General features: G+C 61.1%; 1 protein-coding gene and 1 non-coding gene across 6 annotated transcripts; one reads left to right on the top strand and one right to left on the bottom strand.

Annotated features, from left to right (window-relative positions):
- Positions 1-154: 154 nt before the first annotated feature.
- Positions 155-18802, bottom strand: ATP13A2 (ATPase cation transporting 13A2). Of its 5 annotated transcripts, none has more exons than XM_073903285.1 (29): positions 18627-18802; positions 11835-11929; positions 11561-11743; positions 11236-11294; positions 10947-11058; positions 10621-10700; positions 9817-9894; positions 9571-9640; positions 8720-8827; positions 8557-8623; positions 8342-8473; positions 7674-7829; positions 7067-7177; positions 6933-6979; positions 6661-6849; positions 5442-5648; positions 4872-4967; positions 4623-4782; positions 4404-4524; positions 4113-4237; positions 3219-3379; positions 2979-3095; positions 2778-2857; positions 2282-2434; positions 2103-2199; positions 1054-1277; positions 822-973; positions 514-683; positions 155-428 (listed from the first exon to the last, which is right to left on the bottom strand). In XM_073903285.1, exons 1-29 carry the CDS (start codon positions 18634-18636, stop codon positions 294-296), a joined length of 3495 nt encoding a protein of 1164 aa, XP_073759386.1. In that variant the 5' UTR covers positions 18637-18802; the 3' UTR covers positions 155-293. The 5 variants fall into 5 exon arrangements, with proteins under 5 accessions (XP_073759386.1, XP_073759385.1, XP_025711562.1 ...); XM_073903284.1 differs by having other exon boundaries at positions 8720-8854; positions 10621-10697; XM_025855777.2 differs by having other exon boundaries at positions 8720-8854; positions 18627-18801.
- On the top strand, positions 12013-12147 carry LOC112812440 (small nucleolar RNA SNORA16B/SNORA16A family). The gene has a single exon (XR_003205292.1). It is a non-coding gene; the product is annotated as a small nucleolar RNA SNORA16B/SNORA16A family (small nucleolar RNA).
- Positions 18803-23710: the final 4908 nt, after the last annotated feature.

The following is a 23710-nucleotide window of genomic DNA, read 5'->3' as shown; positions in this document are numbered from 1 at the left end:
TGGGAGACAGGCTGCCCAGGAAAATATTACGACTTTATTTGCTGCACTGACAGCGGCTCCGAGGGGGGTTGGTGGCTGTCGTCTCTACACGGGATGTCTGAATGGGGGACAGCAACAGCCGCTCCCCAGCTGAGGGCCGGGCAGGCTGGGCCGGGCGGCCTCGGGGCAGGAGTACATGACATCTGCCCACCTCCAAGCTACGGGCGGGAGGGCGGTGGTGTCTCCGGCGATGGGTGCCAGGCGGTGGCTCAGAGGCAGGGAGAGCCAGTGTCCGGGGGCCCGAGGGGCCTGCACTACCTCATTGGCGTGGTGGGCGGCAGCCAGGGCTGCTCGGCCAGCTCCCGCTCCAGCTGCTTGAAACGCTTCTTCGAGGCCCTTCTGGGCCGGAGGCGCCGCAGGCAGGCCGGGAGGCACCGGTCCAACACGCTCTGTAGGGGACAGGGAGGGTGCACAGCGGCGGCTACGGCCCAGCCCCAGAGCCCCCCTCCGCCCCCAGCCCAGGGTGAGGCCCACCTCCAGCATGAAGGCCCCCACGAGGTTGAAGGCCACCAGGCCCAAGAGCAGCAGCTTGAAGCAGGTGTCAGCGATGGTCCTCAGCGCCAGTGGACCTTGCAGGGGGCCAGGGACCAGGAGCAGGCCCACCAGGATGGAGCCCAAGAGCGCCAGAGCCACCAGGAAGGGCACTGGGGGTGAGGGCGTGCATCAGGCCAGGGAGCCCCTGCCCCCTCCCACGCATGCCCAGTGGGGGACCCCCCCAGAGACACCAGACTCCCACAGCCCGTCCCTCCTCCACCCACACCAGCCCTGCCAGGCAGCGGCACCATTGGTATAGATTGGCCGGCGGAAGGGCGCCCCCTTGGACACGGCTGCGGCCAGGATGAGGTACTGGAAGCTGGACAGAGAGAAGACCACTGTGTTCTCATAGTTGGGCAGGTTGTCTGGCGCGGGCACGGTCTTGTTCAGAGGCACGAACCTGGGTGCGCGAAGACCGGGGCTCAGGGAACGAGTGTGCGGAGGATGGGGTGGGATTTGGGAGCCGGGCTCCCTACTCACCAGGGTTGGGCCACGGTCAGGAAGTAGCCCCCCAGCTGCACGCCGGCCACCAGGGTCACCTGCAGCAGCAGGCTGCTCAGCACGGGGACGCTGAGCAGGGCCCCCGGGGGCCGCGCCCGCCCCAGCACGAGCGCCGGCCCCGTGCGGCTCATGAGCACGGCCACGGTGGTGGTGATGACCAGGTCGATGGCCAGGAACTGCACGTCACCCAGGTTGGTGTTGATCTGCCAGTAGGGGAGGAAGGGCAGAGGGAAGATAGCAGGGAGGCACCAGCTCCCTGCCCCTCGGGAGTCCTATGGGGAAGGTCGGATTCTTGCCCTGCAGCACGATATCGGGGGGTGCGGGAGCAGCGCCCTCCTGCCTCCGGGGACCTCCTAGTCTGGCAGAGAAGACACCGCACTGCCTTCAGGGAGCCCCTCTTCCAGTCTGAGGGAGAAGGCATCCTTCCCTACTGACCCTGAGACACTAAACCTGATGGGGTCGGCTCCTCCTGCCCACAGGAAGCTCCCAGTCTGAGGGCGGCTCAGGCTCTGCCTGGCGGAGCCCCTCGGTCACCAGAGGACCCAGTTCTCGGTGAACGCCGGGACAGGTGCTAGTGCGAGATCTGCATTGCCCCACAGGGTCGCCTGCTTTCCGTGGGGGTGAGCTGCGTGAGCTCAGAGCAGGGCCGGGGAGATGGCCTCCGAGCAGGTGGGACAGACACCGCCAAGGTCTGGGCCGGGGCGAGGATCCGTGGGGAAGGAGCAGTGGCCCTGGCTCCAGCCCACTCCTGCCTCCGGCCCTGCCTGGGCTCTGCCTCAGTCTCCCCTGCAGACAGGTGCTCCCTAGGACAGGGACGACACGCTAGCACGGGACGGCCGTCCCCGTTTCTGAGGACCCACTGTGTACCGCCACCTGAGGCTCGGGAATCACCCAAGCCACGCGACTAGAAAGTGGCAGGGCGGGACCTGAGGCCGCACCATCCTTGCCAGAGCTGCTGGGCTCCTAGGCACGCTGCTGAGTGGCCTGGCTCTGGGCCTGCTCCAGGCAGCGGGCTCTGGCCCACTCACCGTGTAGAGGATCAAGACAGAGATGAACTGGGTCAGGCTGTACAGAGCCATGTACTTGAAGACGCTGAACGACGTGTCAAGGGAACACCGGCCTTCCCTGGGTGCAGGGTTGGGGTGTTAGGCAGCCCTGAGGGCACCCCTGCCCGCCCCCTCGCCCCGCCGGGCCCTGCCCTCCTCACCTGATGACCACGGGCACACACTCGATGCTGGCCATGCTTGAGGTGAAGGGCGAGACCACCGAGGCCTCGGCCTGGGACAGCGAGATGCCCACGTCGGCTGCCTTCAGGGCCCCGCAGTCGTTGGCGCCGTCCCCGCACATGCCCACGCAGTACCTGCGCGGGGGGGGGGGGGGGGCGGGGGGGGGGCCTGGCTGGAGCCTGTGAGCTGCCTCCGCGTCAGCGGAACGACCCCTCTGGCCTCCCACGGGCTTGCTGGCGAGCGTGGGGACGGCTGGTCCCTGCTGCCCGCCTGCTGCCCGGGACATCTCAGGGGCTTGGTGAACAGGGGTCCTGACTGCTTTTGGCCTGACGGCCCCAGGAGAGCCTGCTGGGGTTCTCCCTGAGGGTGATGGTAACTCCGAATGCCTGCGGTGGGAGGTGGGGGCTCGTGCACCCCCCCCACCCCATGCTGCAGACACGCTAGCCCCCCACAGGCCCTTTGCCCACGTGTACTCACTGTAGCTTCTGGAGCTCACACACCAGCTCTGTTTTCTGCTCGGGAGCCATGCGGGCGAAGACTGTGCCCTGGACCAGCACCTGAGAGCACGGGAGGAGGGTGAGGCTGAGGCAGCTTGCACGGTGGGGGTGGGAGAGCCATGAGGAGGGAGCAGAGCATGGGGAGGCTTAGAGCGACCAGGGGGCTCAGGGGCAGCCCTACCTTGGGCAGCAGCTTGGGGAAGTGCTTCATAAGGACACCAAAGGTGGACCCGCTGAGGGCCAGGTGGCTGGATCGGGGGTCTGGCTCCGTGGTGTAGCTGGCGGCCTGGTCAGGATCCTGGGGACCCAGGAAGCTCAGCTCAGCCTCCCCTGCCCACCCCGGAGAGCTGGGGCCGGGGTCAGGTAACACGGGATGGGGTCATCGGTGGGGTGTGTGGCTGGAAGCCCGGCTCGGTCTCACCTTAGCCCCGTTCACAGCTGCGGAGGATTCCAATGGCAGGAGCTCGAGGGAGGCAGGCTGGCCTCGCTCAGGGGGGATGGCATGGATAATGATCAGATGCTCCTGGGGGCCCACCATGCCGCAGCCCTGGGCCACCGTGACCGCTGTCTGCAGGTTGTCCCCTAGGAGTGTGGGGCAAGGTCAGGACCCAGCTCCTATCCGGGGGTGGGGGTCGGGGGGCATCCTCACTCTGATGCTTACAGATGGGAAAACTGAGGCCAGACAAGCTGTCTGCCATGACTGGCTGGGTGAGCTCAGGCAGGTTCATTGACGTCTCTGAACCCCACCTTCCTCACCTATAAAACCAGGCATCAAAGGTTTTAGGGCAAAGTGGGGATCAGGGCCAATGTCCCACATATACCACTTAGTGCTGCAGGACTTTGCTGGAAAGCGTGTGTGGATGCACACGCAAGGGTGGGGGGGGGGGCAAGGGGAAGGAGACAGACCTACTGGGCTCCTCCGCGTTGCCCTGGCTAGAATTTTTTCTTGCTCCATGAAACTTCACCACTTTCAAGGGTGATGTAATTCCCCCCATTTCCTACAGGGGGCGCTGGCACCTGGAGAAGCCACCTCGCAGGCAGGCGCCGGGCCCGGAACCCAGGCTGCTCAACACCAGCCCGGGGGCGGGGGGGGGGGGGGGGGTGCCGTCTGGAGGTCATTCTACTTCCCGGGGCTTCCCCTTCCTCATCTGTCAAGTGGAGGGACAAAGGCCACTTGGGAGGGATCCTGTGAAGACCCATGAGATGTCTGAAAAGGACCTGGCCTGAAGCAGGGGCCTGAAAAGCAGGGGTGCGGCACGCCCTCCCCTCTGCCCATGACAGGCGTGGGGGCGGGGGGGATGCTGCCCACGGGCACCTGTCACCATGACGGTACGGATGCGGGTCCTCCGCAGAGCCTGGATGACCGCTGTGGTCTGGGGCTTCAGCAGGTTCCTCATGACCAGCAGCCCCAGGAGGCTCAGCTCCCGCTCCATGGCATCCCTGGAGGGTGGGCATCCTTGGGTCAGAGGTCACGCAGTGGACCAGGCCCCCTGCCCTCCCCCACCACTGGGCAAGGCCATCTTCTTGCGGCTCGGCCGGCAGAGAGCCCCCCGCTGCCCATGCCAGGACCCGGGGCCCAGTCCCCGGGAGGCAGGGGACAGTCCACCTTGTCAGCTGCTGAGCGGCCTCCAGGCTGGGCGTGACAGGCAGAGGCTTGCCGGCGAGGGCCACAACACGGTAGCCAGCGGCCGTGTAGCTCTGCAGAGTCTGGGCAAAGTCCGGGGGCACTGCCGGGGAGAGGCAGGTGTCACTGGGGCAAGGAGGTGAGGGCTGGGGGGAGGCTGGGGGCCCACCCCGTTCTGGGCCACATTCTCATCCCCTTCACCTGTCTCGGGCTTGCAGAGGCCTGCTACCAGCTCAGGGGAGCCCTTGATGTAGGCCTCCGGCTGAGCGGCTCCTGGCCACGCCACGACCACGTTCATGCGCCGCAGGGCTGACGAGAAGGGGAAGCGGCTGAGGATGCTGACGGGCACCGGGGGCTCCTCCTGCAGAGACGGAGGGGCAGCTGAAGGGCCGGCCTGGGGAGCCCCCTCCCACCCGCCCCCCACAAGCACACCCCTGGCCCATGACTCACCATGCCCTGCAGCTGGGGCTCCTGGGGTGGGGGTTTCATCACCGCCAAGACCTGGGTCCCAAACGCTGAGTCTGCAGCCGGCCCCTCCTCCAGGACCTGGGAGGCAGGCAGGGAAGGTTGGCCTCTGCTGGGCCTGGCACGGGCTGGGCCCACAGAGGGAGGGGGCGGGAGATTCAAGTTAAGACTCCTGGAAGACTTCCTTCATGGGAGAGCGGATGGAAGTCAAGAACACAGGCTTTGGAGTCGGATGGACCCCAGTTCAAACCCTGGCTTTGCCACTTACAAGTTGCAGGGTGACCTTGGACAAGTTATTCCAACTCTCCCTCAGCCTCAGCTTCCTCCCTGTGAGGCAGGTTTGGAAGCTTCCTTCCTGGGCTACAGGAGGAGCACGAGCCAAGGCCTGTGCCACGTAGCACTGGCACCAAGTGGGTGCTCCCACGCGGCCTCGGCCATTGTTATTAATGATGGTGGCACAACGGACGCCACCCGAAGTCCTGGAATGAAGACCAGGCGGGGTTAGTGAGAGCCCAGCTGCCCAGAGGCAGGGGCTGACCTGCTCGGCCTCCTCACCCAGCCAGTCGATTCCACCATCTTGAGGTCCATGGGGTCGCCCACATGGGTGTCCTGGAGCCGGCTGAGGGCATGGCAGGTGGCCAGCGCTCGGAGTAGGGGCCCCACGGGCAGGCGGCGGGGCTCTGGGACCAGAGGCAGGAACGCCTGCCCTTTTAGGGGCACCACACCCATCACATCCAAGCCGTCCTCCGTGAGGGTGCCCGTCTGCAGGGGGCAAGGGGCGGGCCAGTCATGAGTCCCAGGTTGCTTTGTGCCGCTGGGCTGGGCACCCCCACCCCAGGCCAGGCGGGGCCCGTGGGAATCCTGGGAGCCAGCGCAGGAGCCAGAAGAGGTCCCTCTGCCAGGGGCGCCCTCCCCAACCCCCACTTCCTCTGCCTGGCACCTCTGCCTCCAGGAAGTCTTCCGTCACCCTACAGCTGGGTCAGGCGGCCCGTTTCAGGCTCCCACCCACAACCCCTCTGCCACCCCCCCCAACACTTGTTTGATGTGGGGCCAGGAAGAGGGCCTGGCCACACAGAGTACGTGTCCGGCTCCTTTGCCAGTCTGGGGTCGCTGTGAACCCAATCAGGCCCACATTTCCGTTTAAAAACTCCCTGTGGCCCCCAGTGCCCTCAGAATCATTAAGGTCCGAACTCCTCATCGGGGCTCACCAGCCCCTGCCCGACCAGGGCCCTGGCTGCTTCAGCCTGCCCCCTTTCCCCACTGTTCCCTGTGCCCCAGGTCTGTTCCTCCAAGGAGCCATGCTGACTGCTCCCCAGCCCCCACCTGCCCTGTCTCATGTCTCCGGGAGCACCCCCCCACCCCACACTGAGGTCACAAGGAGCCTTTCTGGATGCCATCTCCTGAAGGGAGTGACCCCACATACCACCCTATCACGTTACCCCGTTCACTCCCTTCCCCAGACCCATCACCATCTGCAGCTCCCTGTGCCCCCTGGTTCGCTCATTCTGGTCGGGGGACATCACCCTGGGGGGTCTCTGCTGGGTCTGGGCGCTGAGAGCAGCATGAGGGAACGGCTGATCTCAGATAGCTGTCTGCCGGGCAGAGCGCCTGACGCACATGGGAGCGGGGCGGGGTGTGGGGTGGGGTGTCTGAGCGTCTCTACCCCAGGACAGGATTTGGCACCGAGCGGGCCCTTGGTCAATGCTGCCGACTGAGGAATGCAGGTGTGGAGGCCTGGCCGTGGTGCCTGTGGCCCCCGCCCTGCGGCCCCCACCTTGTCAAAACACACCAGCTGGAGCTTGCCCCCCAGGTTGATGCGCAGCGGGTGGATGCAGAAGATGCCCTGACTCCGGAGCCGGCTCTGGGCATAGAGCGTGCACACGGTCATGGCAGCTGGCAGGGCGGGTGGCACCACCACCGTCACCAGGTCCAGGGCCCGGATCACGATCTCATGCAGAGGCACCTGGCAGGAGGCACCGTGAGTGCCAAAGGCCAGGCTGGCCCTGCGTCCCTGCCAGCGGCCCCCACCCGGGCCCCGAGGCTCACCTGGTTGCGGTGCAGGATGAAGATGCTGTAGACAGTGCCGAGGAGAGCTGGGGAGACAGCACGCGACTCAGCAGGATCTGGGAAGGGGCTGCGGTGGGGGGAGGCAGCGGAGGGGCCTGCAGGGGGCCACTCACCCAGGACAGACAGGGCAGCCACGAACTTCATGCTGTGTTTGTAAAACTTGAAGTTGATGGGCCGGGGGTGCAAGATGGAGCTCACCAGGCCCCCTTTGGCTGTGCAGAACCCTGGGAGGAGCGGGGGGGTGGAGTGGGGGGCTGAGGGTCAGAAGAAGCCCTCCCAGCCCCTGCCCTACTCCACCACACCTGGGGGTTGAGAGACACGGTGCTCCCGGGACGAGAAATCATCCAGTTTGGGGTGACTTGTGATGGCCCATAGGCCTTGCCCAGCCCTCACAGGGTTCAGTGAAAACGGAATGAGTAGACAGCATCTATAAAGTGGGTGGTTTCACTAAAAATCCAGATATTTGGCTTCTGCCGAAACACTCAGATCTGGGGACCCTCGGTCCCATTCCCGTGTGACCTGCTGGAGTTGTCTAGGGCTGCTCCCTTCCTAAGGGCTGGGCTCACGCTTGCTGGCCACATCCCTGCCCACGTCCTCGGCCAGCCCCTAGCTGGGGTCCCGGACTTGCCCAAGGTCCCACAGCGGGACAGCGGCAGAGATGGCTCCTGCCCTGCCTGAGGTTGTGAGCCTGGCAGGCCTCCCTGCTTCTCTGACTCCTACCTGTTCGAGTCACCACTGCCAGGACGCGGGGTCCCACGAACGCTCGGGCCTGCAGGACGAGGGTCCCACAGAAGAGTGTGTGCCGCCGGTGGGTCTCTGGGCAGTAGGGCTCGGGTCCCTCCGGCAGGGCCGTCTTCAGTACTGGGACGCTTTCCCCTGGGAGGGACGCGGGAGGAAGCCCGTGAGGCGCCTCCACGCCACTCCTCCCCACCACCCAGACAAGAGTTAAGCACACTTAACTCTTGTAACCATACATGCAGAAACCATTGCCCCCATTTTACAGAGAGGGACACTGAGGCTCGGGGCAAAAGACATAAAGACACAGCCAGACAACCCGGAAAGGATGTGTGCCAGCCAGGTACCAGGAACCTGCTCTCGGGGGAGCCCGGCGGTGTGTGTGTGCGTGGATGCACAAGGCTGGGGGGGGAGGGTGGGGAACACATTCTTACTCTGTCGGAATGATTTTATGACAAGCAGTATTACTTTTATAACTCAGAGCAATACACCAGAGGGTGGGCGGGGGCGCTTAACCTCTCTGAAGCCCTGAGCGCCTGCCGGGTGTAGGATTCGCAGCCCAGGATTGTCACCCGAGAGCAAAAGGGGAAGAGGAATTTGGAAGTGCTGCCGCAAGGCAGAGGGGCCTCCGAGGCTGTGGGGGCCGGGCTGACCTGTCAGAGAGCTCTCGTTGACCACGCACTCGCCGGCCACCAGGGCTGCGTCACAGGGCACCAGCCCGCCTTCCTGCGGCAGCACCAGGCAGTCTCCCGGCACCAGCTCGCTGGAGTCCACCCACTCCTCCTCTGCAGGCAAGCGGGGGTCCTCAGCGCGGCCCAGGGCACGCCCAGCCACCCGCTCGAGCCCCCCTCCCTTCCCTCGCTCTCACCTCCCCCGGGCCGGCACACGCACACCCGCGCCGACAGCCGCACCATGTCCCTCAGAGTCTCGCTTTGCTGTGGGGGGGGGGCACGTGGGGAGTGGGTGGGTGGCAGCCCTCTGGGGTACCCGGCTGCCCCGCCCCCTCCACCATCGTTGCCCCCTCCCCGAACCTTTCTGGTCTTGTAGAGCGACAGGCAGATGGAGGTGGTGGAGATGAGGAAGATGCACAGGGCGTACGAGTAGTAGTGGTCCGCCAGCCACAGCCCGATGCTGAAGGCCTGGAACCCATAGTAGGGGTTCAGTGCCTGGGGGAGGGGCGCGGAGGCAGCATCAGGGCCCGTGTTCCCAGGGCGGCCCTGTTCAGCCCCTCCAGACATCCAAGGAGCCCCGGGCTTCTTGGCTCTAAAGAGGACCCAGGCATGTAGATGCCAGGCCCCTGCTAAGCATGTCCTCTAAGTGACATCCAATGGTGGTGACAATTCCACACTCCATTTTGCAGATGAGGGCACTGAGGCACAGAAGGGTCAACTCACTTGCCCCAAACCACGCAGCTCCCCAGTGGCTGCCTGGGGTTTCCATCAGGCCTGACTCCAGGAGCTAGTCTCCCTCTCATGGGCGTCTGCCTCCGGCTCAGAGGCTGGGATGTGCAGTGTCCTCTCGGTGTCTGCGCCATGGGCTCCCCTCTGTCCCCTACGTCACATCACCCCTCTGAACCCTGGGATCTTTGTGTGTGAACCGAGTGCCTCTACTCTAAGGCGGCTCAGGCGCAGCAAGGCCCAGGAGAAGCCCGGGCTCTGTGGCCTGGCCTCCCGGCCTCTACTCCCAGCCCCAGCCTAGACCACAGCCTCCAATTCCTCACCCTGAGCAGACGGGGCTGGGTCTGAGGTGACTCTCCCCCGTGGAGGGGGGGACAACTGCTCTGGTCTGTCACTACCAAGTGACCCTAAGCCGGCCAGTCCCCGGCAAGGGTCACATGGCCAATCCAGGCCAGAGCTGGGGCGAGGCCCAGGGCCAGCCCTACCTCGTCCACTAGCAGCTGCGGATAGGACTTGACCGGCACGCCGATCACGTTGGGGCCGTAGATGGTCTTCCTGTAAGAGAAATGGCCGGGCGAAGAGATGGAGGAGCAGTAGCAGCTTGACCCTCCAAGGGTGACAGAGCTCCTCATCTTACAGCCAGGGAAACCGAGGCCCAGAGAAGGCAGAGGACTGCAAGGCCACGCTTGGGGGGGCAAGCCGGGGTCCCCAGTGTATGGGGCGGCACCCACCTCACGGTTTGGTCCTGGAGGCTGAGGCCAGAGCAGGAGCGGTGGATATTGTCACAGGTGCGGCCATGGTCCAGCAGGCTGGGGGGTGGTGGGGGGGGGAGACTCATGTGGGCGACGGGGCCTCCTGCCCCATGGGACTCGGGGCTCCAGGCCCCTTCTGGCCCACTGAGCTCCTGAGGGAGGCAGGTCCCTCACTGACTCTGGGCTTAACCTTCTCCCGTTCCTCTGATCGGGCCCCAAACCACCTCGCCGAGGAAGAACACTGAGCGACGATGAGAATACTTAATAGTGACAAGAATCGCTATTACTAAGTGACGGGAGGATTTTTTACAACGATGATGCCTTCCGTAAGTGACTTAACCTCTCTGTGCCTGTTTTCTCATCTGCAGAGCGGGGATGGTGACGGCACCTGCCACGTAGGGCTCCGGGGGGATGAGAAGCCACACAAGGCGCGTGGCTGGTGCCATCCCCACGTCCCCTTGGCACTCACCTCTGCAGATGCAGCTCCCATTTATCAAGCACTTAGGAGGAGGCAAAGCAGGGACAAGCCCCCAGATGGATGGTCCGAGCCCAGAGCCTAAGGTCTGATTCAGCGTTTTCACTTCGGCCTGAGGCTGAGCCAAACTTTAGGCGAAGCTTATGTACTTCCCCCCTCAAAACAGCCTGAGGAGGCAGGGGTTCTCTTTATGCCCTGGTGACAGAGACCCCGGGGCCTGGGGAGGCTCATGACCGGCTCGCGTCGCAGGGGACCGAGGCACACGGCTGAGAGGAGAGCCCATGCTGGGCCACGGCCCCGACCCCTACCTGACTTGGCGGAAGGCCTGCTGGCTCTCAATCCAGACGTAGCGCTGGCCCCGGAAGAGGTAGTACCGCAGGGCCCGCTGCTGGGTAGGGGAGAGAGGAAGCTGGAGGCAGCCTCAGGAGGAGGGGGAGCGGGGGGCAGCGCAGGGGTAGAGGCCAGAGTCACAGGAAGGAGGTGGGGAGGTGGTCGGCAGAGTATCCTGGACACTGGGGACAATGGAACCAGAGGTGCCCGGGGAATGTGGAGTCCAACCCTCCCATCGTACAGAGCGTGAAACCGAGGCCCAGGGAGGGTTAAGGACTTGTCCAGAACCCAGCTGTCCACTCACTGCCTCTTCGCTCCTGCAGAACTGGGCGGTGTCCTTCCATGCACCCTCTGGTACTGCCCCCACTGCCGCCTGGCTCCGGCCGTCCTCCAGGTCCTGCGCCGGCAGCTCCAGGCTGGGAGGGGCGTGGGGGTTCTTGTGGAGCTCCGGAAGCTGATCCAGCACCTCCCCAGCCCATGGAGCCGTGGTCCCCCCCTGGGGTGCGAGGCACTGGTGCCTCTGTTCAGAGTGGCTGTGCAAGGGGGCGAGTGGGGAGCAGGGGCTTCTGGGAGGGGTGATGGGGTTGCCTCACCTGCCCTCACTGACGGCCTCAGTCTGCACCTGCACAGTGTACAGCTGCCACGAATTATCCTGGAACAGAAGTATGGACTCGGTACCAGAAGAGACTCCCCCACTCCCAGGTCCCACCCTGCCGCCCGGTGGCCCCTGCTGCACGAGGCAGGGATCAAGGACGTAGGAGCCACCCTTCTGCCCACTGCTTGGATGGGAAAGCAGAGGTTCAGAGAGGACAACCTGAGTGCAGTCCCACAGAAAGTCAGCGGCCAGATGGGGCTGAGACTCCACGTGTGACCCGCCCCTGCCCTGGCACCACTCCCTGCAGCACCAGGCTGCCTCACCTCTTTGTCTCTTATTTCGATGACGAGTGTTTCTGCACGGGCCAGGTTGCAGGGCCGGAGCCGCAGGCGCACCCCCCATACCGGCTTCCAGCGGAAGAGCAGCAAAGGGATCCCCGCCATCATCCAGACCACGAGGTGATAGCCTATGACCCTCCATGGACTGCCACAGTAGCCGCTGAGCCTCTGGGGACGCGGACAGAGAGGGCCCAGGTGGTGGCGGGGCGAGTGGGGGGCGGAGAGGGGTCGGGGGGGCCGGGGCTCGGGGCCCACCTACCACGGATGAAACTGAGGAGCTGAGGGGATCTACAGATGTGTCTATCGTCAGGGTCCCATAGCCGGCGGGCGTGCTGCCCACGAGAGGGCTGCTGTCTGTGGGCGCAAAGGAGAGAGGTCATGGGAGGGGTGCGCTCCTCCCTCACTTACGACTTTAAACAAAATTAGCATCGTCATTCTGCAGTCCGGTGTGGAAGCTGCGGCGGCTTCCATGCAGCTGCTGTGGTCAAAAAGGAGCCCGAGAGACTGCTCTCCCCGACGGCTGCCGTCCTGTTTGCTGTAACTGACCTGAAACATTTTGGGAAAAGACAGTCCCCGTTGTGCCTGCCATTTCTCAGGTACAGACAGAGTCCTCTATTAAAATTGACACGCAGGGCTCCTGGCTGGCTCAGCCGGGTGTGTCCGACTCTCGATTTTGGCTCAGGTCATGGTCTCAGGGTCGTGGGATCGAGCCCTATGTCGGGCTCCGCGCTGGGCGTGGAACCTGCTTGGGACGCTCTCTCTCCCTCTGCTCCCCTCCCCGCCCCCGCTCCCCCCCCCACCGCACTCTTTCTCTCTCAAACAAAAAAACCTGACATGCTTCCAGAGGTCAGCAGAAATGTTCCGTTGATGGGGTCTCGCCTACAATTACCAGAGTAGAGCTTTTGGAAAACTAGCTTGCCGAGACCAAGGACCAGCACAGAGGGGCAGATGGGAGCAGGTTGGGCACGCAAACTGGAAAAATGCAGCGGCAGGTAGCACAGAAAAGCTTCAGGTGTCGATCCCAGGACCAAAGGCAGCCAAACCTTTGATGCCGAAGAGCACAGGAAGGGGGCAATAAGACTAGACTGTTCAAGACAAGGGTATATGAGATGAAGGTTCTGGCAGGAACCAAAGTGGCACTTTCCGGTGAGTGAGGATTCTGGGGCCATGGCTGCGATGGGACACAACCACCTCAGGACCGGGTTGCCTCCAGGTTTCCTGGCGGTGCCTGATTCTGAAGACTGAAGACCCCAGTCTGCTGCTGGAGCTGTGCTTCAGAGCGAGGTCGTGGCCAGGAAAGCTGTCTTCATCTGTGGTTATGGGCTTACACCGGGGAGAGGAACACTATGGGGACGGGGCAAGCAGGAAGACAACGGGTTATTTTAGATGGAAAACCACGACCTTTGTATTTCTGCTAATGCTGGCACGACCAGGAAAGACTTGAAGTAAAAAGAAAGCATCGCCAGGGGCACCTGGGTGGCTCAGTTGGTGAGGCGTCTGCCTTCAGCTCAGGTCCTGATCCCAGGATGCTCAGAACCCTGCTCAGCGGGGAGTCTGCTTCTCTGCCCCTCCCCCAGCTTGTGCTCTCCCGAGCGTGCGCGCTCGCTCTCTCTCTCAAATAAATAAATAAATAAATAAATAAAATCTTAAAAGAAAAAAAGAAAAAAAGCATCGCAATTTTATAAACTGGTCTGACAGACCCAATGGCTCAAGGCTTCATGGGTCTGTTATCTGACTGTTCTGGGGCTCCCACTCACAGTGTCGTCTCCTTGTGTGTCTGGTTATTGCTGTGTGGGCCCAGAATGGGGGGACAGGGCCTGGTGAGCACCCTGAGCTTCCACAGCCCTCACACATCCAGCTATTCGCTTCCTGGGAGCTCTGTGTCCCACTTTTGCATCCGGTCCCCACCCAGAGGGCATGGACCAGGGCTGCTGATCCTCGTTCAACTCCGGGGCCCACCAGAGTCCTGGCAGCGAGGAGATGCTGAGAAGTCGAGTCTGGACTGAGGAGATGTCAGGCCTGCCTTTGACAGCAGCCAGGAAAGGGGCCCCCACTCGGAAGGTGGGATGGGGGAGAGAGGAGCCCAGCCAGTGTGGGGGGAAGGGGGTGGGCAGAGAGGAGGGAAGAGTGGAGGACAGAAGGTGCTACATCCCAGCTGAGCACTTACCAGGGTTCCTTACTTAACCCTCTGCGAGGAAGGCCTATCACCCCCATTGTACAGATCGGAAAACTGAGGCTCAGAGAACAGCACTACGTGGCTCTATTGCAGAAATTCTGTTTCCTCCTGTCTCGCCTATGGCAGAGCTATGTTCCTGGCAGGCAGGCGGATAGCGAGTGTGCTGGGGCTGCAGAGGGCCTGGGCTCACTGCTCCCACCGAGGGGCAGCTTTTGTGGGGCTGAGACACACAGGTGCCTGGGCCCGTCCCCAGACCTGCTGGAGCGAACAGCAGTGCTGGGCACCTACAGGTTTCACAGGAGCCTCTGGATTCACTTAGGGGGATGGGAAAGCCGGGCAGGTGGGGGCAGGCTGCAGATTTCTGAGCCCCTACCCTTTCCCCTCCCTGGCCAGAGCCCTGCAGAGCCCTGACCTAAAAGTTTCCACCAACAAGCCCAGAGTGTCCCAGGCTGCTGCCACTGTCACAACATCCCCAGCCCCTCAGCTGCTCTGTCCCCAAACACTTGGGCTTCCGAAGCTTTCAGAGCACTTCCGAAAGCCTTCTATGTGCACGCTCTGCTCCTGGCCCTTTTCAACACAGTTAACACACTAACCATGCCGTGTGAGCTCAGTTGTTATCCCCTTTTTATAGCGGAAAATGAGGCTCAGAGAGGTTAAGTAACTTGGCCAAGATCACACAGCATGGCTGCAGTGGTGTCAGGATGCGAGTCCAGGCAGGCTGACACCAGCGTGGGTTTTATCCCTCTGCTGCACCACCTGAGAACATCTGAGGACGGGGGCCTTGTGTCCCCAACACACCAGGCAGAGTCTGTGCTCTCCTCCCCAGCCCCCGTATCTCCACATAACGATGGTGACCATAATTACTATGGTAATGACCATCATCCGAGCAGCTAACAGCCATTAAGCACTCCCCAGTGACAAGCCCCACTCTATGCCTCCAGATGAATTAGCTCATCTAACCCTCCAGCAACATGAGGGGGTGGACTCCTTTCTCTCATTTGACAAATGAGGGAACTGAGGCTCAGGAGGACAAAGACACCCCGGTAAATGGTGGAGCCAGGACATTGGAGCTGGATCCTGTGCTTTCGGGACCCAAGTGGGCACTATCACCAGGGCTCCCGGCCTCACCTCCCCAGGCCTCTCTGAACTCGATGAGTCAACACGCCAAGCCCCACCTCCGGCCAGGCCCTCCCTGTCCACTCGGCTGACCCGGAGAACAAACAGAGCCACCAGGTCGGAGAACAAACAGAGCCACCAGGTCCAGGAAGAGACCGGTCTCTGGGGAAAACTACACACACACACACACACACACACACACACGGCCTGTAGCCCACAACCATGGGCGTCTCTGGCCAGCACGCACACACACACACACACACACACACATACACGGCCTGTAGCCCACAACCATGGGCGTCTCTGGCCAGCACGCACACGCACACACACACACACACACACACACACACACGGCCTGTAGCCCACAACCATGGGCGTCTCTGGCCAGCACGCACACACACACACACACACACACACACACACACACACGGCCTGTAGCCCACAACCATGGGCGTCTCTGGCCAGCAGCAGCCTTCTTCCCGGGGCTCCGACAGACCCCAAGCCGGGTCCCCCGGGGCGGTCCCTGTCATTCTTGGTCCCATCTGGCTTGTGAGCAGGGCTTGTCAGGGCAGCAGCACTGCCTTCCCTTCCTGACAATGGCCCGCAGACAACACACGGCGAGGGCCCTCTGCTAGCTGGTGGAGCCTGGGAGGGGGTGACTCGCTCTGGCTCCTGGCCCGGGGGGCAGAGGAGCAGGCCTTCAGGGCAAGTGACACAGCCTGGCAAGCTGGGTTCTCAGGTCCTTGGCCACCAAAAAGCCACAGACCTCTCTTGTGGTGGCCCAGTTGCTACTGGAGTCCCAGCTGTCTTTTCTGCCAGAGTCCTCCACCTGCCCCAGAGACCGACTCCCTGAGTGGGGCACAGTGGGTCATGCTTTGGCCCTTACGGTTGGTCTTGGGGGTTTCCATGGCGTAAGGGAAAGAGCACCTCGGGGTTCTAGGGGGTTGACACAGGCCAGGCACTGTTTCACAGGCTTCATACGGTAACTCACTTATTCCTCACCCTCACTCTATGAAGACGGTACTACTTGTACCCCCACTGGACAGATTAGGAGACTGAGGCCGGAAGAGGTGAAGCCGGGGACCCAGGGGCCACAGAGCCAGTGAGTGGTGGGATCTGGATCTAGGCGGTCTGGCTCTCAGTCCACGCTCCTGACCACCGCACCCCCATCCTCACGGCTTCTTCCCCAGAGGTCCTGGCTCTCTTACAGGCAAGCTGTGTTTTGGGAGGCAAGTGCCTTAACCTTTCTGGGTTTCCATTTCCCCTCACTAGGAGCGTAACCCCTGGCAGCTCCGCCCCAGGGTGGCTGACGCTCCTGGGGCGTGGGCCTCTTTCACGAGCAGCTGCTGGCTTCCCTGCCAAAGGGGTGTGGCTCGGCTCTGACCCACTTCTCAGGCTCTCCTCCATGTTCCCATCCGCCTGTCTGAATCGACAGCCATGCCCCTGCTCCCCTGTGCACACTCGACCGCTTCTCCCCGGCTCGCTGCTGGGCTGGGGATGGGGAAGAAGCCTGCGTGGCATGCTGGGCCACCGGAGCAGGTTGCTTCGCTCGTGCCGATCTGATTTCGTCCTGCAACCATCCTGCAATTTATCCCATTTTACAGGTGGGAAGACTGAGTCTTAGAGAGGCAGTTGGCCCCCCCCAACTTGTCTAGCAGCTGGAGAGGGTCTGTGTTGCTCCAAAGCCCTCTCTTCCGGCCTCAGCCACACCCACGGACCAACAATCATGCCATCAGGCCGGACCGGGTGTCCCCGTCCTGCTCACAGTGCCCAGCACGCGGCTGGGACTCAGGAACCATTCACTGAATGAGCGAACGAGGGCACGCCTGCGCATCTCGCTGATGGAACGGAGCACGGAAGCAATGGTTCGGAGTCACCGACCCCTGCCCCTGATCAGTCGGGGGCCAGGTACAGAGGGGCGAGCCTCTTTGGGAAGGGGCATGCCAGAGATCACCTCGTGCCACCCTCGTCTGCTTGCTTCCCCAGCGATCTCAACAATGTTCCCTCTGGGAAGAGTGTCCTGCTGCCCGTCACACACCCCCCATTTCCTTGGGGAGCATGCTCTCCTAAGGATGGACAAAACGGGGGCTTGAAGGAGGACGTCACGTCTGTGGAAAACTGTAGTCTGCCGGCAAGGTCAAAGCCCCGTGCGCGCTCTCCTGCGGGACCCCTGTCAAAACACTCGCAAGTGCTGGTTTGTCTCCAGTCACGTTTCAGTCTCCCCAGGGATGGCCCAGGAAGGTCAGGGCCCTGTCTGATCTTTTTCAGGAACACCAGCTCAGGCTAGCCCCGGGCAGGCTGTGCGGGATGAGAATACTTTTCACGCAGATTGTATTGCTCTTCTGAATAATACGGACTGATCTTCACGCATCACCCTCGGAGGGAGGGGCTGTTATCAGCTTACTTTACATCATTTTACAGTAGGGGAAACTGCAGGAACAGAGCTTCAAAGCACCTGGCCCAGAGTCATACAGCTGGAAAAGGGAGAAGCTGGAAATAAGTGGGTCTGAATGAACACATTCCTCTTCGTTCATCTTCGCAGCCACCCCATGAAAAGTATGGATTTGGATCCCATTTAACAGGAGGCACAGAGAGGTTAATATGTCCACGGGTGCACAGCTAGGGATGGTCCAGACTATGGATGGTCCAGACTAGACTTGAACCTCCCCTGACTCCACAGCCCGGGGGGGTAATGCCACCAGCACTGCAGAGGGGAGGGGCTGGAGTCAAAGCCATCTGAGAACCTCTTGTTTCCTGCGGAAGCTCTGCTTCCTGCTGCTAACCTGGCAGTGGCCCAGGGCAGCAAGGCTGCCTCCTTCCTTGCCGTGCTACCCCTGCAGCCAGAGGCTCCTCTCCTCTGCCAGGCTAGGGGAGTGAGGAACAACCTGCTAGTAGCAACCTGATCTTTAGATCTGGAGTTCAGAGGGCCTCTTTTCTCAGCTTTCCCCCTCCCTCACTGGGGTGCACGTTGAGCTTCCGGTGGGGTGGGAAGAGAGGTGGGAGATGGGGAGGGAGAGACCAGAACTGAGGGGTCTGCCTCTGTAGACCATGCTCAACCTTTGGTGGGCCCTTTGCTGAGGTCTGGGGTCTGAGTGACTGCCATGGAGATGAGAAGAAGAGAGATCTCCTGGCTCCTTTTGCAGCAGGTGGGATTTAGACTCGGAAAAGGGTGGGCCTGGGACACATAGTCTGGGATGGGTAACAAGCAGGGTGTGGTCCTTGGACCTGGGTGTTGCCAGGCTTCTTCTGGGGGCCTGAGGTAGGGCATCAGGAGCGGCATTTGTGTCCAGGACACTCTGACTCAGGGATTCGGGACCCCTGGATTCTCCAACCCCATTCATTCATTCATTCATTCATCCAAGAGGAATAACTACCCAGAGGCCCCGGATGCAGCGGCCTCCACGGCTCTTCCTCGACCTGGACATCTGTCATTGCGGGAGGGAGTCCAGTGGGCGTGGGGCAACTCCCCGCGCCCCTTCCCCGCGGACCTCCAATCACCCTCCTGCACAGCGCCCCGGGCCGCACGAAGGCGGGGAGGGGACGGCTCCGCGCGCCGCCATCCCCGAGGCTCCTGGCCTCTCTGGGAAGCGCCCCGTGCCCACTCCCCCCGACGGGGCGGGGACGGGCACGGGGATGCCCCCCCAGGGGTTGTTCTCCTGGCCCGCGAGGCTGCGGTGGGGGTGGCGCGTGGCGCGTGGCGCGACGACGGGAGGCCCGGGGACCGCGCCCGGTTCTGGGCGGCCCGAGCCGCGCACTCACCTGCGCTCATGCCGGCTCCTCGCGCTCATCGCCGGCCCCGGCGCTGCGGCCCGTGGCCCGGGCCCGGGCGTCGCGATGCCCCCCGGCGGGGGCGCGAGGCGGGAGGCTGGGGGCGCGGGGCGGAAGGCCGGGGGCGCGAGGTGGCCCGGCGCACCTGCAGGAGCCGGCGGCTGGCGCGGCTGGGAAGGTGCCGCAGTCGGGGTGTGCGCGCAGCCAAGCCGCGCCCGGCCCACTGCGGCCCCACGTCCGCCCCGCGCGCGGGCTGCCGGGACTTGTAGTCCGAGCCGCCTGCACCGCCCGTCGGCGACAGACAGACACGGGGTGGGGGGCGCTCAGGGACCGCGACAGCCATCCCTCAGACGCCAGAACACACAGACACACACTCAGAGACAGCAACCCTCAGGCACACACACACACACACACACACACACACACATAGAGTCACACACAGAGGTGACACGTAGAGACAACGCACACATACACAACAGCGGTGTGACACTCAGAAACACAGATATAACCACCACTCCCCCCCACTCCGCGCTCCGTGCCCTGCACACATGGAGTCAGCCCCAGCTGCATACCACAGTGGTTAAGGGCAATGCGTGCTGCTTCAGGCTGGTCTCCATCTTGTCCAGACTGTGTGAGCTTGGGCAAGTCACCTCTCTCTGGGCCTTTCTTAACCTACAGGATGGCAACGACATCAGCGATGCCCACCTCACAGAGCTGTTTTGAGGCTCACCTGAGGAAAAACGTAAAACACTTGGGACAGCACCTGGCACGGCTTGATAAACGTCAAAGAAGGAAGACGCACCTGCCCAGGGACTCAAGACTCCAACATGTGTATGGACCCAGGGAGACTCCGCAGTGATGCACGGGAGGAGTCTGAAATGCCAGAGGAAGAGTGGAGGGATAGCCCAGACCCCAGAAGCCTCACAGCATGACTGCAGATACACCTGCACAGGGGGGACGCATGGAGGCCCTGACAGGCACCGGACACCTCATCTCTGTATGCGGCACTTAGCACACTGCCCCATCGTGACAGGCGCAGACATGGTGTCCCCTGACCCCGGGGTCGGTGGCTTCTGGACTAAGGACCTCCAAAGGCAGAAGGTGAATCAGAGACCCCAGGGTCTGGGCAAATCAGGGAAGGATCATATTAGGGCCAGGATAGGACTGGCCCAATTCATCACCCATCCAGCATGATCTGCAGCATGCCAGGCACTGTTCTAGGTGCTGAGAACATGAGGTGGATGAGACAGACACGGGGAGCAGCCAAAGGCAGGCAGAGGAAAACTCCAACAACAGCCTGTCGTGGAAAGGTCTGGAAAGAGCCAGAACTTCGCTGCGGGGGTAATGGTGCAGGACAGACTCCAGAAGGGAAAGCAGGGAAGGCCTTGACAGTGCCTGATACATGGCAAGACCTCGTACACACATTTGCTAAAGGAGCAAATGTTGGCAGCACTTGCTGGTGGGTGGGATGCGGAGTGCAGGAGTGTGGAATCAGAGACGCTCCGTGGTTCTGTTCTGAGCAGGTCGGGGCAACGGAGCCACTTGCTGAGCTCAAGGCAGGCTGCTGGCGGGGCAGCTTGACCACCTGGGGGATGCGGCTGGCTTCACTCTGTTGACGAGTTCTGTGTCATCTGCTGATGACATTTCCAGGGCAGGCAGGCGACTTCTCAGAGTCCCCATGTCCTCCTCCAGAGCCTAGCCCAATGCCTGACAGACCTCTTGCCCGGGGAACCCAGACTGCCACAGCAGGCAGAATGGCTGGGTTCGGAGAAATGACCTGCTAGGATGGCCTTGCCAAGAGGCAGTGTGGTATGGGGACCAGGGCTGGGTTCTGGCACCAGAGACCTGGGCTGCGATGTGCATCTGGCACTTTCTAGCTATATAAGCTTAAAAAAGTCACTTTCCCTCTCTGAGCCCCTCTCCTGCTGTGGAAAACGGAAGCTGTTCAGAGGGCAGAATGAGACAGCAGGTGCTCGGTGGAAGCCGGTTGCTTTCTTTAGCTCCTGGCGCTGGGCTGGAAGCTTCGTAAAAGCAGGGGGCTCGGGACGCCTGGGTGGCTCAGTCGGTTAGGCGTCTGCCTTCAGCTCAGGTCATGATCCCAGGGCCCTGGCATCGAGTCCCACATCGGGCTCCTTGCTCGGCGGGGAGCCTGCTTCTCCCTCTGCCTCTGCTTCTCCCCCTGCTTGTGCTTGCACTCTCTCTCTCTCTGACAAATAAATAAAATCTTAAAAAAAAAGTAGGGGGCTCAGAGACCCCCTTGCCAGATTAGTCCCCTCATTTATATTGCTCATGGTGCTGGGCTTTGAAGCGGCTCCACCTTCTGAGCCATCTGGGAAGGAGCTGCACCTGCTGCTCCACCCATCGCCTCAATGGGCTTCCTCCCAAACCACGGAGGATGTGGAAGGCCCTGCCGTCTGCTGGGGTTATCTTTGGGGAAGTGGCTCTCACTGTGTGGTCCTCTGAGTGGTCTGTGGGTTGGGCTCCAGTCACCTGTGGGTCAGAACCCATCAAGGAATTTTCCTTGCAAAGTGGCTGCTTGCTCCCTTGGGGGCCCCCGAGAAGGACATAAAATATGCCTGGTCCAAGTGGCAAAAGGTTTGACAAGTCACTAGTGTGAACCTGTTTATTCTGGAGCATTGCCTTACTTCTCAGTTTCTCCAGTTTCACTAGATTTTTGCAACAAAAGCGGGTTTTCTCATCTAGTAACAAACCCCTTGACAAGATGATGGCCGTCTAGACACATAAAGTGGGGTTTCAGCAATTTGTCTCGCAGTCTCCTGGGCAAGGAAGAGAAGGGCCAGAGAGAATTTGGGCGTTGGGGTCGGTGTGACATGAGAAATGAGTGCTGGTGGTCTTGGTGAAAAACCATCCTCTGGATGGGAGGTCCCCCGCTCTGGCCAGGCAGGTGAGACACATCCCAGGTCGTCAGGTGCAGGGGGCTGGGACCCGAAGGCCTGGGTGGTCCCTGTGGCACGGAGCGGGCCTTGCATGCCGTAGGGATTTGAGACAAATCAGCTGAATTGCAATTCTGGAGCATTCGCTCTACTGCAGGCTAGATGCTTTCCCGTTTGTCTTTATTTTTTTGAAGATTAATATGTGAAGTATTTAAAATTTTTTTCAGCTTTTTTGAGGTATAAAGGATTCTCTTCCCTGAGTTCACACATCTATCAGCTCACATATTTACTTTTTTTGGGGGGGGTGAGAACTCACATTTATTCTCATTTGGAATTGAACCACAATTCTGAGCAGTAAATGCTATTAATTACCATTTTATAGACAGGAAAACAGAGGCACAGCGGTTCAAGTTGCCCAAAGACCAGGGTTAGGTCTTCTAGGAAGACCTAAGAAGAGATGGCTGGGTCCCATCTCAGAGGAACTCGAGGAATTCCACAGTATTACTTTTGTGAATAAAGGCACATCATGTGGACACGGTTCAGACGTAGCACAGAAGTAGCATAAGCATAAGGGACAAAATACTATCTTTCTCTGCTCAGGTCTGAAGTTTTTATTGGGAAAGTCTTTGTGACTGTTGAAATGGAACGTTTGCCTGCAATCCAGGGAAAGGTGAAATAAGCAGTAAGTGCAGCTGTGGGTGGATCCCATTTGGCCTCAGTTGGAGACGGGGTGAGAATGGCCGGCAGTGATGGATCTGACAGGTGCGGAAGCAGATCTGCGGTTGGCAACTCCCAGGACCGGACACTGCCTCGTCCCCAGAATGGGCGGCACAGAGCTTATTTCCTGAGCCATGACGTTATTGGTGAGAAAACCCGTCTTTATCTACCCATTGAGGCATGAGAGGCAAAGTCAAATCATGCGTGGATCCATGACTGTGACCTTCCTGGGGCCGACAGAGGTGGACGGGGTGTGAGTGGGCGTGGAAGGTGTGGGGGTTGCCGGGGCTCTCTTGGTTCCCGCTTCTCAACTGAAGCCCCACGGCACCTGGGGACGGGGTACTGCGTGTTCGTCCAGGGGTGGTCAAGAATTTGAGATGCGATACTTCAGGGCGAAGACTCTGTTCTGAATTTCTAGTAATTCAGTGTCTGTTCCTTTTTAATTTGGCAACTTGGGCTCCTTGGTGGCAGGGAACACATCTTGCTCAACTCTACCCCCAGCGCCTCACCTCTTGTTAATGCTGGAGACAAGTGCTTTTGAGCTGTCCCTTTTCAAAAAAGCCAGAAACGCTCATTAAGTTTCATCCTGGGTGAGTCAGGCATTTTTCTTGGCCGCCTGCCTCACGATGCAAGGAGCCTTTGTTTTCCGGCCGATCTCACTGCTGTGGGTGAAAGAGCAGCCTTGGAGTGTTCTCGAGCGAGAGGTCGGTCCACCGGGCGGCCACAGCAGGGCGGTTACCGTGCACCTGCACCCAGAGCACCGAGCCCGGGGTTCGAGAGGCTCAGGCGGAATTTAAATCACACACACAGGTAGATCTTTATTTTTTTTATTTTTTTATTTTAAAGACTTATTTATTTGACAGAGAAAGACAGCGAGAGAGGGAACACAAGCAGGGGCAGAGGGAGAAGCAGGCTTCCCGCCAAGCCGGGAGCCCAATGTGGGGCTCCATCCCAAGACCCCAGGACCACGACCTGAGCCCAAAGAGCCCAACGACTGAGCCACCCAGGTGCCCCAGGTAGATCTTTATTAGCACCGAAGGGGACCTTCTATATTGTGTGGTAAAAACAAAAGGCTGCTGTTATTCACAATAGCTAAAACACGTGGGTGTCGATGGATGAATCCACAAAATGCAGTATCTACACACAATGGAGTAGTCTTCAGCCTTAGAAAGTTCTGGAGCACCTGGCTGGCTCAGTTGGTGGGACATGCGACTCTTGATCTTGGGGTTGTAGATTTGAGCCCCATGTTAGGTGTAGAGATTTTTTTTTCTTTTTAGAGAGAGCATGCACGCGGGGGGTGGGGGTGGGGAGGGTAGGGAGGGGCAGAGGGAGAGGGAGCGAGAGAATCTCCAGTAAGCTCCCTGCTCAGCAGAGCCCAACACGGGGCTTGATCCCATGACCTGAGCCGAAGGAAATCAAGAGTCAGATGTTTATCGGACTGAGCCACCCAGGCGCCCCTTAAAA

Source organism: Callorhinus ursinus, unplaced genomic scaffold (genome assembly GCF_003265705.2).
Source record: "Callorhinus ursinus isolate GAN/ISIS: 27379988/994484 unplaced genomic scaffold, GSC_fseal_2.0 scaffold18, whole genome shotgun sequence".
NCBI lineage: Eukaryota > Metazoa > Chordata > Mammalia > Carnivora > Otariidae > Callorhinus > Callorhinus ursinus.
Note: the sequence above shows the minus strand (reverse complement) of the source record. Positions and strands in the feature narration are given on the sequence as shown.